This window comes from Crotalus tigris, unplaced genomic scaffold, assembly GCF_016545835.1.
Source record: "Crotalus tigris isolate CLP2741 ecotype Arizona unplaced genomic scaffold, ASM1654583v1 scf7180000017701.1507938, whole genome shotgun sequence".
Taxonomy (NCBI): domain Eukaryota; kingdom Metazoa; phylum Chordata; class Lepidosauria; order Squamata; family Viperidae; genus Crotalus; species Crotalus tigris.
Genome location: NW_024096577.1, coordinates 1,319,142 through 1,333,619, shown reverse-complemented (window position 1 = coordinate 1,333,619; position 14,478 = coordinate 1,319,142). Strand labels below are relative to the sequence as shown.

The following is a 14,478-nucleotide window of genomic DNA, read 5'->3' as shown; positions in this document are numbered from 1 at the left end:
ATGTACAGTCTGTCCTTTCTCTTTTGCAAATCTGGAGCCAGTCGGTTTCACTATATTCTGCCTGGACTGTGGCTTCCTATCCTAGGTACTGTTTTCATGTGCAGACAATGAAATGTTCTGGGATTCTCGTTTACCTAAGCCCATTCCACAGCTTGACACAGGCTACACAAAGGCCTTTCTGTAATCAACAAAAATATTATTTTTATCTTCTTTGCCTTTCTCAATTATCCAGAGTTCATTAGCAATAATGCAACTTGTTACTCTGTTCAAAGAGTAGCTTGAGAATCTGGCATTTTTCTCGCTGTAGGGCTCTGATGATAGGCATTTTTTTGTTAGCCTCTGAAATTGAGAATTTTGTATGATAATTTGCACACTCTGTGTTCTTGGCATGTAGACTGAACTCTACTACTCTAGTCCCTCTATTTATCCTATCCCCTGAATTCTGACAAAACACATCTATATATATGAAGTTATAGTATGCTTAACAGAAGAAAGTTGTATTTTCTGCTTTGGGCCATATAGAAAAAAAATCACAATAGCTAAAGCAAGGATAAAACACAGGAATCAACAATTCTATGTGCTGATTGGCTTTATGGTTAATTTTTAGAATCTTACATAACTATTGTTCAGTGAATTGAACAGATCTCAAAGATAGTTGTATTCTTGTTGGAGAACAATAGTATGTTTTCAAATTTTAATATTAACTGCATTTATTTTCCATTTCATCTGGGAGTTTAAGGTGGCTTATATGGGTTTTGTCCTTTTAGAGTTAAAACCAGGCAAAGGTAGGTTAGGCTGCCAGATGACTGGCCAAAGTAATCCCATAATCTCCATAGTTAAACAAGCAGCTGAATCCTGGTTTCCCAACGCCAAACCCCTTAACAGTTATAATGTGCTGTCTTGGTAACTAGAGATTTATGATCTGAAACTGGTTCTCCCAAATCAAAGTATGGATGCAGGTAGCTTGATCAACTCAAATGAGAAGAGAGGATTCAGAATAACAAGAGTTGGAAGTCTTCTAATCCAACCCCTGCTCAGGCAGGAAGCCTGCCATTTTAGACAAATTTGTCTAATCTCTTAAAAACTTCCAGTGTTGGAGCACCCACAACTTCTGGAGGCAAGTGGTCCCATTGATCTGTCAGGAGGTTTCTCCTTAGTTCTAGGTTGCTTCTCTTTGATTAGTTTCCATCCATTGCTTCTTGTCCTGCCTTCAGGTGCTTTGGAGAATAGTTCATTGAGATTCATTCATTCCCTTACGTTGGGAAAGACTGAAGGCAAAAGTAGAAGGGGACTGCATAGACGGGATGGTTAGGTAATGCCACCGACGCAATGAACATGAGTTTGGGCAAGACTCCGGGAGACTGAGGCGGGTGGGCGGGCTCCACTTGGTCGCGAAGAGTCGGATACAGTTTAGTGGCTGAACACAACAAAGCTCGAGCATCTCGGGCCCTCCAGGATTTCACTCCTGTCGCCTTCAGAGCCCTTTCTGGGGATCTGCAGACCATGATTCCCAGCACGAACGGACCGACTGAAGACGCCACACAAGTCACTCCCGTCTCGACCCGTTTTCGGCAAGAGGGCGCTTGCGCTCTTCCGTTCCCAGTTCTTCGCCTTTCCTCCCCCCCAACCACGCTTGCTGGGTGCGCGTGCGCCGGAGGGGATTTTCTCTCTTTCTCTCTCTCTCTCTCTCTCTCTCTCTCTCTCTCTCTCCCTCCCCCTCCCCCCAACCCGGAAGTGCCTCGCGCCGCCTCAGCTTGCGGTCAGGCAGGCAGGCAGGCAGGCGGGAGAGGAGGCGGAGGCGGCTCCGTTGCCGAGGCTGGTTTGACTCAGGACGAGGGAGTCGCCAATTGGAGCCGCGGCCTGCCTTGGCCGCGTTCTGGTCCAGGTAGGGGTAAGGGAAAATGGGTCCGGGCGCTCATTTTCGTGAGCTGAGGGGGGAGGGGGGAGGAAGAAGGTAGCGGGCGGTTGGGGAAAGCGGGGCGGGAGGGCTGTTCGCTGTGACAGGGAGGTAGCTTGAGAGGAGCTCTCCTAAAATGGGCGTGGGAGGTGGGGAGTCTCTTCTTGTGGAGATGGGAGCTCACGGGTACGGAGTATGTTCAAGGGGCGATGGTATGGAGCCGGTCTCGATCCCTGCAATGACAGAGCTTTGAGATCGGGTTGATCGTAACGTAGCCCGAGTTCCAGCGTTCTCACGAGACACCTGAACCACCAAATGGGGTGAATTTGGATAAGGCGTTTGGCCGAAGTGAGATTCGGCAGTTCATGGTGCGCGTGTAAATTCTGACCCTGGCTGGGTTTGCGGGATACTCTTAGCCAGGGTTAATTTAACCATTATTTTATCTAGTTAACGCAATTTCCTGTGTTTCCTTTATACCCCGAGCCATTAACTCACCACCTCGACTGTGTTTTGTACAATATGGTAAGCTAAAATATAGTTGGCATGGTTTGTGGCGCAGTATCCCCTACAGACAGCAGCAGAGAGAGAAATTGACTCTAGGGGAAGAATTGAGGTTGAAAAAAAGCTATCCTGAGAACAAGGCTCTAGGCTGGGAAAGATCTTCCTATCACGGATGCATTATAGATCGGAGGCAGAGATTCTTTGAGTTCTGGAGATGGCCTTTTCTGTGGCATTGGGGGAGATTAATAAAAAGTTTGAGTGGAAAGGAGAAGGGTGTTTTTAGTATACCCCCGGAGTTGAAGTAGCTGAGGGTTGTTTTTTTTTCATGGTAAGTGAACAAAAGATTGAAGATATGATGCATGTTTGAAATGCAGAGTTGATTGGTTAGTAGGTGGGATTATGGATGAAAGGATTCTTGAAGGATGGGATTGCTTAGAAGTGGCTTGGGCATAATGACTTTTTCTTGGGGTACCTTGGAGTCAGGGAAACATTAAAGGAGAAAAGCATTTAAAGTCTGAAGAGTTGTGACATTTCATATATTCTTGAGGGTGTATTAAATGAGTAAGTTTGCTTTCTTGAATAGTTGAAATTTATGTGGAAGTGAGGAAGGATGCAGTTGAAGAAGGAGGGGCTCAGAAATTTATTGATTGTGTGAGCATATAGGATCAGGAGATAATTTATCTGGGCCCTGGAAGTAAACATAAATGGAAGAGACTTTTGACAGAAATTTACAGAGGTCATACATCTTAGGGCAATATGTGGGTCAGGAAACTGTTTGATCTGCAGACTGTAAAATAGGTTGTGTATTGCCACACTTTTTAAGAATGAGCATTTAAAATATTTTTCAGTAATTTGAAATAGGAGCCTGTGAAGTGAGCCTTGATGATACTGTTTTAGATAGAGAAAGAAAAGTGAGAGTTAATATCTCCATCATTATCTAGCCTTCCATTTAATAGGTTTTTGGGACAACCACACAGTGGAAACAATAGAAGAATGAAGTTATTATTTAAAGTTTAAATTTGTTTTTTAGAGCCTGAATATTATTTGATGTACTGTTAAATACTTTTTTAGTGCATGTATGCATCTTAACTTGGTAGAACTGTTAATGCCAAAGGGAACTAGTTTCTATAATTTCATGATGGTTACTTAACTGAGAAATGTGCCCCACCCCTCTATGGAGCTTTCTACTTGTTTCCCTACAATTAAGAATATGGGTTAGTGGTTGAGTTCTTTTGCCCACTAGCCTCAAATTGTGCTTGACATACTCATATTTTGAAGAGCATTTCCAATTAGGACTCTATCTTCTTACATCAGTTTGCTTAGCAGACACATTATTAATAAGACAGCCCATTTGGGAGTTTGACGTGTCTGGAGATTAGTTATAGTGGTAGCAGGAAACTTACAATAGTTGTGTCTGATTTTCAGCAGATGTCAAAAAACTAACACACCTTTTTGAGAACTGGTTGTTTCTGTTCTTTGTGTTTAAAATTCATCTGACTGTGTTTAAAACACAGACTGGGGCTAAAACTGCTGTAAAAAAATACTTCATAAAACTCTGCGTTTCATGAAGTATTTTTTACTCATACAACCTATTGAGGTTCTAAAATAACCAGCCAAGTATTTAAATTTTCTTTATTAAAAAAAGGCAACATTTTAAAGATGTTCTGCCTAATTAAAGTGATTGGCAGTGAAATCCATGATAAATGCTTCTGTCCTCAGGGCAACAATGCAGATAATTACATGAAATTTAGACTGCCATGATCAGAATTGGGTTTAAATCTGTATTATTCCTCCGCATCCAATTAGTTTCTCTATTCTAACTAATCACAACAGAGTTGGCTTGTAAGTAAAATGAATATTATTTGATCAGCACTAGTTTGAGGGCAAATATATGTTAATGCATTAAGCAGTGAAATGTGCATCTTTGCTGTTATATGTGTGAGGAAAAGTCAACGCAGGAGCTCTATGATCCAGCCAGAAGTGTGTGTTCATCTTATATGCACTTTTTTAAAAAAGAAAGTCTTCTGTCTACTATTTAAGCACCTTCCCAGTTTCACCAAGTTCTTTCTTTTGGCTTTGAATTTCAGATACTCTTTTGTCTGCAGATAGGAGAACTTGAAGTAGGCCCCTCAGTTTCTTATTTGGGGTCCTTTATTTCAAGTTCCTAGAGTAATCTGCCTGCCACCCAGCATTGCTTGTCGGCAGATGTTCTTGATAACTTCCTCTCTGTTCCAAATTGAGCCATGCGTTTCACACTGAGTCTCGAGGATGACTGGCTGACTAAACAAAGAGATCATTTTTCCCTCAGAGATTGACTCAGTTCTTTTTCTGCGTCAAGCAAATCAGCCCCCCAAATTAACATCTGCACCATGTTGGATTCTTGAGCTTAAGATATGGCTGTCAGATTCCTGGATTTTGTTCAGCTCATGTCATGGAACCTAAAAAAAAATGGCCTAGCTGAAAGAAATGAAGCCAATTAAATGTTGCCTGATAAAAAATGTAAAGGATAATGTCTGTGTGGCTGAAACTTTATGAAGGCTTGGTTTTCTGATAAGAAATGATTCATAAATGAGACTAACTGAGCAATCAGATGTATGAATAAACCTTTTGACTTGGATGTTTATGCACTTCATAACTATCCGTTTTTTATAAACTGTAATTGAACATTGATAAATGGTGAAGATTTGGACTTAATGTTGGATGTATATTTAAGAGAATGCAACTCTTGAATATATAAACAACAGTTTTGCGGTGTAAATCATTTTTGGAATCATTCCTTTATAAATGATTACTGTTAGATATCTGTTCAAAACTGTCTCTAGGATTGAACTCTCAACCAATCTAGCAGTTTTTCTTGTAAGTTGTAAACTGGAAGGAATGAAATGAGAGAGTTTTTAGTATAGTCTGTGGAAGGGTTGAGAAGAGAGAAAGTTTTAGCCTGTTACAGAGGAAGATCAGCTACTTAATAGCCAGTCCTAAAGCATCTATTTAGGTTCCAAATTAAAAGAGGAAAGGAATACTGTAGTTTGGTTAGTTCACTTCTGTCAAAGGATGAAATTTTTAGTGAGACATGTAGAAGCCAAGCAGTTTTCAGGATATAATGCATATATATTTAAACTTAGCCTGGGCAGCTGTTGTGTCTAGGACAATGTTTTTCGACCTTGGCAATTTTTAAGTTGTGTGGATTTCAGCTCCCAGAATTTCCCAGACAGGCTGCTGGTCTAGGATAATAAACCTAGGATGCATTTCTATATCCATGTATATACAACATGATGTCCTTGGCATTGATGGAGCAAACAGATGCTCGGTGTTTATTTCTGACTTCCCCTCAGTGGTGAAATGAAGTGTGGATAGGGAAGGATTTAATAGGGCTCTTATAATTATTATGCAAGATTGTTCCATAGCCATGAACAAATATTTTTACCTGCCTTGATTCTTCCACTACTCAGTTTTACTGTACAGGTTTTATTATTATAAGAGCAATAAGGAAAATGTTACTCAGATTATAATTATTTTTTATTATTCTGCCAAGTCTTCTCTTTCTGTACCCCCTATAGTAATGAAAAGCTATATTCCAACCTCTTTTTCTGCAGCTTGGTCAGTTTTTTAATAGTTTAGCTATTTTCTCCCCTTACAATTCTGTCTGTCTGTCCGTCCGTCCGTCCGTCCGTCCATCCATCCATCCATCCATCTATCTATCTATCTATCTACCTATCTAACTGTATGATGTTGTAAGCTGCCAGAGTCCGCCTGCAGCGAGATGGGTGGCACACAAATGTAATAAATAAATTGTTAACTGTAATCAGCAGAACTCTTTAATTTCTGCTAGGAATTGAGCCTGCATTAAGGTGCTATAAATGTATGCTAAAATGCCTATATAAAAATGAAGGATTCTTGGGTAGTTGAAATGGCCATACTGCCTTTTCTTTTTCTTCCTTCCTGCACTACTTTGTTATAATGTTAGCTTTCCCCTTTTAGCATTGGCATGATTCACTAGTTAAGCATGCAATTTAAAATTATGGGTTTATGTAGACCAAACCACTGCTTTGGATGGACTGGGGGCATATGCTCTACCATGTTTTGTTGTAGCCAGAAGATATACAAGTTCTCTTCTCTATAAATTGTACATTTGCGAACTGAAAGAGGTTAGGACATGAGCCCACACAGGAATCGGTCTGGCATTGGATTTTAGTCTTTAAAATTGGTTTGCATGAAGAATGCAATAAAAATATACTGCAGAATATTTTCTAAGTCAGAAATACTTTTTTTCTTTTTTCTCTTATAAGTTTATAGTTTGCCTTTGGCAGAAGAATGTTTAGAATTATCACATTCTTATACCACATACATATTCAGCCTTTTTTCTGAAAGAAAGATTCCACAGTTTCCCTTTGAGGTAGCAGCGTGAGTTAACTAAAAGAGAAGTAATCTTCCATGTGTCATGTATTCCCTAGGAAATAAGGAAAACTTTTTCTGCCTTGAAAACTGACGTTTCCCTTTGGATATGCATAGACAGCTTGCTTAATTCTTAATTTTTCCTTAAATAGATCTGTTTAGCAGTCATGCTGCAGCCAGTTCATTCTGGCAAAGCTTATAGCCAGGAAACACAAAGCCTTTTCTGTTTTGATTTCTCTTTTTAGTTGCCAATTTGGTAAATGAATTTATAGTAGGGTTCTTAATACTTTCCTGCAGTTGCACTTCTGATATACCCTTAACCTCAGATATAGAGGGACCACTGTCTAACATCAGGATGAGAGACTGTTTGATCTGACAATGAGAGGAATACTATTTAGATGACAAATATTTCAGTTGTGATATAAATATAATATATCATGACTTTCTGCCAAAACTATTTCTGAAAGCGGCTGTACAAAAATAAAATGTGTGTTTGTATACATGGAGTTAAAATCTAATTAAGAATGTAATAAAACAGATTGATCACCCAAGTACAGTTTTTGTTTAGATGGCCTGATTTGAAACATTTTGTGTCTCAATAGCAGATAATGGAGAAAAAGGAATCTGATCTTGGCAAGAAATTTTAGAGCCTCCAAGTACTCATTTGAAAGACTAGTTTATGTTCTTACTAAATATGCCTCCATAATGATGAGGCAGTGAAATGGGTGTCTTCCAAAGATTCTGGTCATATTTGTAAAGGATTAAACAATGTGCAAGTCAAATTATGCCCAATAAGTGATGCGTTGTAATGAAGCTTTAAAACAAGGGAATCAGATGTATCATATAATTCAGGGGTGTCAAACTGCTAGCCCACAGGCCGGACGTGTCACCAGGAAACCACGCCCACCCCATTGCCGGCAATGGAGAAAAAGCTCCAATACATCACGCGACATCACGTGATGTCGCAAGTTTGACATGTTTGATATAATTGGTCATAACCAGAAAGCCCTAGAGAATATGCCACAGTAATCCAAGTATAAGGTAATTGAGACAGGTGCTGCCATGGCTACATCTGGCATTTTTAAGAAAAGATGCAGTTGGAATATTCACTTTATTTTTACAAAAGCTTTTCTGGTCACAGTGAAATGTGGACATCCCAGTTCAGGAATATACTTTAATTGTGTTTCAGAGTACAGATAATCCTTGACTTAACAACTGGTCACTTAGACACCATCCATAGTTGCAATGGACCCCCAAAGCTATTTATGAACCAGTTCTGATGGCTGCCCTCCTTAGGGTCATGTGAATGCATTTCGGACACTCAGCCATCTGCCCATATTTATGGCCATTTGCAATATTCCATGGTCACATGACTATGATTTAAATGTTTTGGCTAAAAATAACAAAATAGTTTTTTGGCAAAAATACCCTATAGCAAATAATGGTTTTGTTTAATGACTATGGTGTACATTTTACAACCACCACAAAAACAATCATAAAAATGGCTCTACTCAAGTGACTCTCTTTATGATAATCACAATTTAAGAAAGTAATGGGCAGGTTCCATTACGGTTGTAAGTCAAGGATTTCCTCAAAAGGAAAAATAATCCTAGATGATTGAATCTCTTCCTTGATTACCCTTTGAACTCAGTAAAAATTATTTTCTTTTGACTAGATTACATTTTTTTTGCCCTCATACTATCCATGAAATCATAATAGGATTTAAAATTCTGATATCAAGAAAAGATAGAGTTGGTGTATAAGCATTAATGGAAAAACGGGTGGGGTGAGAACAAATCCTAACATGCATGTCAGAAGATCATCATGCAGATGTTATAGTTATACACAATAAGTGTGTCACATATCATGATGCAATCATAACTACATCATTTATATAATATGTGAGTTTTTATTCTGAGTTCATTGTGGCTTGTTATGTACACCTACAGTTAGATGTTGTCAGCATCTTGATAATACTAAACTTCAAAGCTCTAGATAACCTTTCCTAGTAGTTTCTCATACACACACACACTAAACAGCTTAGGGCAGAAGTGCTTTTGAGATGAAAAAAATATTGGAATAACTTTTGATACAAACCCTGCTTATAATATTGGTGAAATTAATTTGTTTAGCATATCTATATATCAGTGGTGTTCATCCTTTTCAATTACAGAATAAACAACTTTCTTATATGCTATTTTTGTAATATATTTAACAGTCCTTCCCTTTTTATCTCTTAAGCAGTTCCTCCTCCATCAGTTTTCTCCAGAAGATGATTCAGCCCTTGGGATAGGGATAACCAGTATTTAGGGAGGCTTTCTGAGTTAGTTTGCCTCCTCTGCCCAAACATTTTTGACCTTTGGTTATGTTTTTTAATAGTCTGATTTGAAGCGTAGATAGTAGCACTGTTTGGATCTCAATCCAGTTTCATAGTCATGCTCAGAATAATAACCACTACTTCGTATGTAGGCAAAGAAATTTTCTCTTAGAAAGCAGGCTATGTGGGATTATGTTTTTCAACTAAATCTGTTTTATGAGATTGGAAGTAAAATGAACTCAATTTGCTGAATTAAAATTCTATTATAAAGAGAAGGTACAGCTTTTATTGAGCTTATTAAAATGTATGAGGTGTGCAAGTTATCTTACTGTTTCTTTTTCATTTTTCAAATGCACATATTTGAAAATTGCATCTGCTTTTTTTTTCTATTGTCTAGAGGAAAAAATTAAAAATCCATGATTAAATCCTTGGTTAAGATCTTGCTGCGTGCTAATGTTCTCTTGTATAGTAAATAGTCTTGGTTGTCAATTTTTCTACATTTCCCTTTAGGGCAAGTACCTGATAAACTGAAAGTAAGAGGTCCTGAACATAGAATGTAGCAGTCATGACAACTGAGTATTTATCTGTAAGCCCACTATTACATGATAGTGCATTTTAAAAAGTTGCTTTTGCATCCTGTAGGAAACTTTCAGTTCCTATAGAATTTTTTTTTCAAACTATATTTTTCATAGTTCCTCAATGAAAAGGTTAATAATAGTAGACAGTTTCCTCAATTTTGGCAATTGCTAAAATTCCTCTATATTGTAACATATATATCTAAGGAAAGTTATTACAGAGAGGTCTATGGAGATTCTCAATCATCTGGGTCAGAACTGAGGAAGCTTCTTGGGTGAGAAGCGAAATGTTTTCAAGGAAAAAAAACACAAAGTCCAGTTGCCTTTTGAAAAACACCTTTGGGTCATACAAAGATATTAAGTGCTTAGTAGTCTTGTTAAAGGAAGAACTCAAATTATTTCACTTCAGGATATAGTAAGCCTGTTCTTCTTTGATTTGGCACACTGTCTTACTCAACGTACTGAGGATTTATAGACTCTTGACTGCTGAGACGGTATTAATCTACTTCTGAGTCCGTCTGCAGCTTAGCGATTAGCCAAATATCTCCAGGAAGCCAGCAAGTAGAATCCATAGATGGAAAATGCTTATGTCTCCGTATTGCAGCTTGAAGAAAAAGCTGCTTCCCTCTTGTGAATTACTGAGATGATATGTCATTGTTGGAGCTTTTTGGCCCAGAGCTCAAGCTCTCTGTATCTACGCTGCAGGGGTTTGAAGTGTCTGTTTGGCTGGTTTGAAATAATTTACAGATATATCAGTTTGGTTGGAAATTGTTGAGAATATTGAGACTCTAGAAAAAGTACAGAGAAGAGCAACAAAGATGATTAGGGGACTGGAGGCTAAAGCATATAAGGAATGGTTGCTGGAATTGGGTATGTCTAGTTTAATGAAGAGAAGGACGAGGGGGGACACGATAGCAGTGTTCCAATATCTCAGGGGCTGCCACAAAGAAGAGGGAGTCAAGCTATTTTCCAAGGTGCCTGAAGGCAGGACAAGAAGCAATGGGTGGAAACTAATCAAGGAGAGAAGCAACCTAGAACTAAGGAGAAACTTCCTGATAGTTAGAACAATTAATCAGTGGAACAACCTGCCTCCAGAAGCGGTGAATGTTCCAAGACTGAAAGTTTTTAAGAAGAGACTGGACAGCCATTTGTCCGAAATGGTATAGGTTTCCTGCCTGAGCAGGGGGTTGGATTCGATGATCTCCAAGGTCCCTTCCAACTTTATTATTATTATTATTATTATTATTATTATTATTATTATTATTATCAGCAGCAGCAGCTCGGGTGATAGGTTTTGGCAGTCAGTATTGATGTGGCTCACAGCTTTGGGCTTGAGCGGCAGGAGGAAGCTGTGTCCAGGAGACCCTTTGCACAGTTACATCTTAAAATACCAAAGGAGCTTTTTCCAAAAGGCAACTGGACTTTCTTGTTTGTTTTTTTTAATTTGAAAATGTTTTCCTTCTCATCTAAGAAGCTTCTTCAGTTCAGAAATTAACAGTTATTTTGTCCTGCTGAGTGATTGATGTGTGTTGTTGCAAAGAGACTCTTTTGTGGAGATAGCAGAAAGAAATGGGAATGTAGCAAAAACAACTTGTGTGCTTGGAAGAAAAGAGCCCTATGATTGCCCTGCACTTTTAGAGTGCCTCCATTCCCAAACATAAACTAGGAATCTGGGGGTATAGAATTTGCATTTATTTTTTTACACAACCAACGTTGTAATCCATAGTTTTAAAAATGTGTTTATAGGTGCTGACGTTGTTTTCTTGTTTGCTCCCCTTATGGTTCTGTAATTATTACTCTTTACATTTTTATTGAACTTATCTTGTTATCTTTTCAGTTTTATCTTGCCAACCACAAACTCCTGACCTTACTGGAAAATGGTTAGGGGCATTATTGTTTCATGTCTGCTGTGACAGCATCTCAATTGGGATATATTCTGATACTCTCCTTCCTTGTTTTCAGATAACTGGCCCAGTGCATCAAACCAGGGCGGCATGCCGAGGCAGGGCATGGTCCAGGATGAGTTTAAAAGATGTCAGCAGTGCAGCTTGTCCAGAGAATGTAACTTATGCCCTTCATATTTATCCCCAGCTCTCAACAGAACACAGTTCCTGTTGCAGGGTAACAGCAACTAAGGATGCCACAGCCACCGAGGTCATTAAGGATGTTATCAGCTCCTTGAGTTTGGACATATCTAAGCATTACGTACTTGTAGAGGTGAAGGAGACAGGGGGAGAGGAATGGGTATTAGATGGAAATGACTCTCCTGTCCATAGGATCCTGCTTTGGCCTCGCCGGGCCCAGGATGACCATCCTCGGGAAGATGGTTATTATTTTGTTTTACAAGAGAGGAATGCTGATGGGACTATCAAATATGTCCACATGCAGCAGACCTGTGAAGAAGAGAACCAGGAAGAAGCCCGGCGACTGGTTGAAAGGGGCTTCCTTCCTTGGCAACAGGAGGATTTCAATGATCTGTGCAACCTCCCCAACTTGACGGAGACCACCCTGTTGGAAAATCTCAAGAGGCGTTTCCTGAAACAGAAGATCTATACCTACGTGGGCAGCATCCTCATTGCTATCAACCCTTTCAAATTTCTGCCCATCTACAACCCCAAGTACGTCCAGATGTATGAGAACCACCAGCTTGGGAAGCTGGAGCCCCACATCTTTGCCATTGCTGACGTAGCCTACCACGCCATGCTGAAGAAACACATGAATCAGTGCATTGTTATTTCTGGGGAGAGCGGATCAGGAAAAACCCAGAGCACAAACTTCTTGATCCACTGCCTCACTGCCCTGAGTCAAAAGGGTTATGCTAGTGGAGTGGAGAGAACTATTTTGGGAGCTGGACCAGTGCTGGAGGTAAAAAAAAAAAAAAGTATATATCCATACACGCACATACATATGCGTGCGCATGCACACAAACACACATATTTGTAAATACTTTCTTAACTGAGATAATTAAAGATAACTTCAGTGTGGTTTTAAAACTTCACAGTGTTTTGAGGTTTTGGACTTCAATGTGAAAGGAAGCTTTCAAACGAAACCCTTTCTTCCATTTCTGGCTCGGCTTTTTTTTCCCTGCACAAGACTCTCCTAAACCTTTCCAAAATAGCTTCCTCCACATATTTTTTTTTCCTTCCGAAATATTTTTTTAAATTTTGTAAATGGCTGTGTTGGCTTTCAAAGATCTTGCCTTATTTAGTCATATTTGGCTGTGTGAGTTTTTACAACTGAAGATAAAGAAACAAGACTTGGTGCTGGATGCTAATTGCCTTTAAAGTCTGCATCCAGCCTCTAGTGAATCAGGAGGAAAACAGCTGAAATTCATACAGCCTTTAAGGGTTTTTTTTTCCAGAGAATGTAACAGTATCACCTTGTAAATGAAATGTAGAGCTTTTCAGATGTGCTGACTACAACTGCTAGAATTTGTTACCATTGGTTGTACATGCTGAGGATGTTGGAAGCTTTAGTGCGGTAACATCTGGAAGTCAATATGTCTCAGTCTCTTTTTAGTGTAGGCTTCTGTTTTGAACCAGCTTTTTTATGCTTCTTGATCTTCAGCCTTTGTTTTTTCAGGCTAATAGATGAATCACTTCCATTGTATTTATACACTATTTTGATAGTATCAATACAGATAGTTCTCGACTTAGAAACCATTTGTTTAGTGATCATTAAGTTACCGTTTTTCACACTTACAACTGTTGCAGCATCCCCATGGTCATATGATCAAAATTAGGATGCTTGGCAATTGGTCCATATTTATGACAATTGCCGTGTCCCGGTGTCATGCGATCACCTTTTTGCCACCTTGCGACCTGACAAGCACAATCAGTGGGGAAGCCAGGTTCACTTATACTAACAACTGCAGTGATTGACTTAACAACTGTGGCAAACACAGTCGTAAAATGGGCCCAAGCTCATTTAACTTAATTGCTTAGCGACAGAAATGCTTGGCAACAGAAATTCTTGCTTAGCAGCAAAAATGTTGGGCTCTATTGTGGCCATAAGCCGAGGACTACCTGTAGCAGGAGTTCTGTATTTTATTTATTTATTTGTATCCCACCTTCGTTATTTTTGCAAGGTGACGAACATACAGTATCCAATACACCTTCGTCATTTTATTTTCCCCATAGCAACAATCCTGTAAGGTGAGTTGGGCTCTGAGCGAGAGTGTCTGACTCAAAGTCACCCAGCTGATTTTCATGGCTAAGAACTCAGTCTCCTGCTTTCTAGCCTGGTATCTTAACTACTAGACCAGGGGTAGGCAACCTTGGCTCTTTTATGACTCGTGGACTTCAACTCCCAGAATTCTGGCTCAGGAATTCTGGGAGTTGAAGTCCATTAGTCATAAAAGAGCCAAGGTTGCCTACCCTTGCACTAGACCAAACCAGCTCTGTTTAATCATTTAATATTCTGTAAAACCTATAACAGTATATTGAAAAACCAGTACAGAAAAAGATACAACGGATAACACAAAAGCCAAGTAATTCAAATCACAATATAAGTGTATTGTGTCGTGTAGTATCGTGTATATTATATTGCATTAGGTGAATACATTTTAGATCCTTTATGCTAACATTGCCATCCTTTATAAATGGAAACTGAAATAATGACATTCCGTTATAACATCACTTATAACTTACATTGTGAAAAACTCTAGTTATAAATAGTGGGTTTGAATGAAATTGTTGTTCAAATTATTTAACAGTCACGGTCTTGGTGTGTTCTTAGTAAGGTTGAATTCATATTAGAGACTTCAGGATTTGCAGTTCTTCATCACAGTACTATAT

The 14,478-nt window shown here is 39.0% G+C and overlaps 1 protein-coding gene across 8 annotated transcripts in view; it reads left to right on the top strand.

Moving 5' to 3' along the window:
- Positions 1 to 1,713: 1,713 nt before the first annotated feature.
- Positions 1,714 to 14,478, top strand: part of MYO9B (myosin IXB) — a 74,102-nt gene continuing 61,337 nt past the window's right edge. For 5 of the 8 annotated variants that reach the window (XM_039338528.1, XM_039338531.1, XM_039338526.1 and 2 more), the window contains exons 1-2: positions 1,716 to 1,885; positions 11,645 to 12,547. In XM_039338528.1, coding sequence (XP_039194462.1) covers positions 11,702 to 12,547 — 846 coding nt within the window. In that variant the 5' untranslated portion in view covers positions 1,716 to 1,885; positions 11,645 to 11,701. Of the gene's footprint in view, positions 1,886 to 11,644; positions 12,548 to 14,478 lie in introns of all 8 variants that reach the window. The other 3 variants (XM_039338530.1, XM_039338529.1, XM_039338524.1) reach the window with 2 other exon arrangements.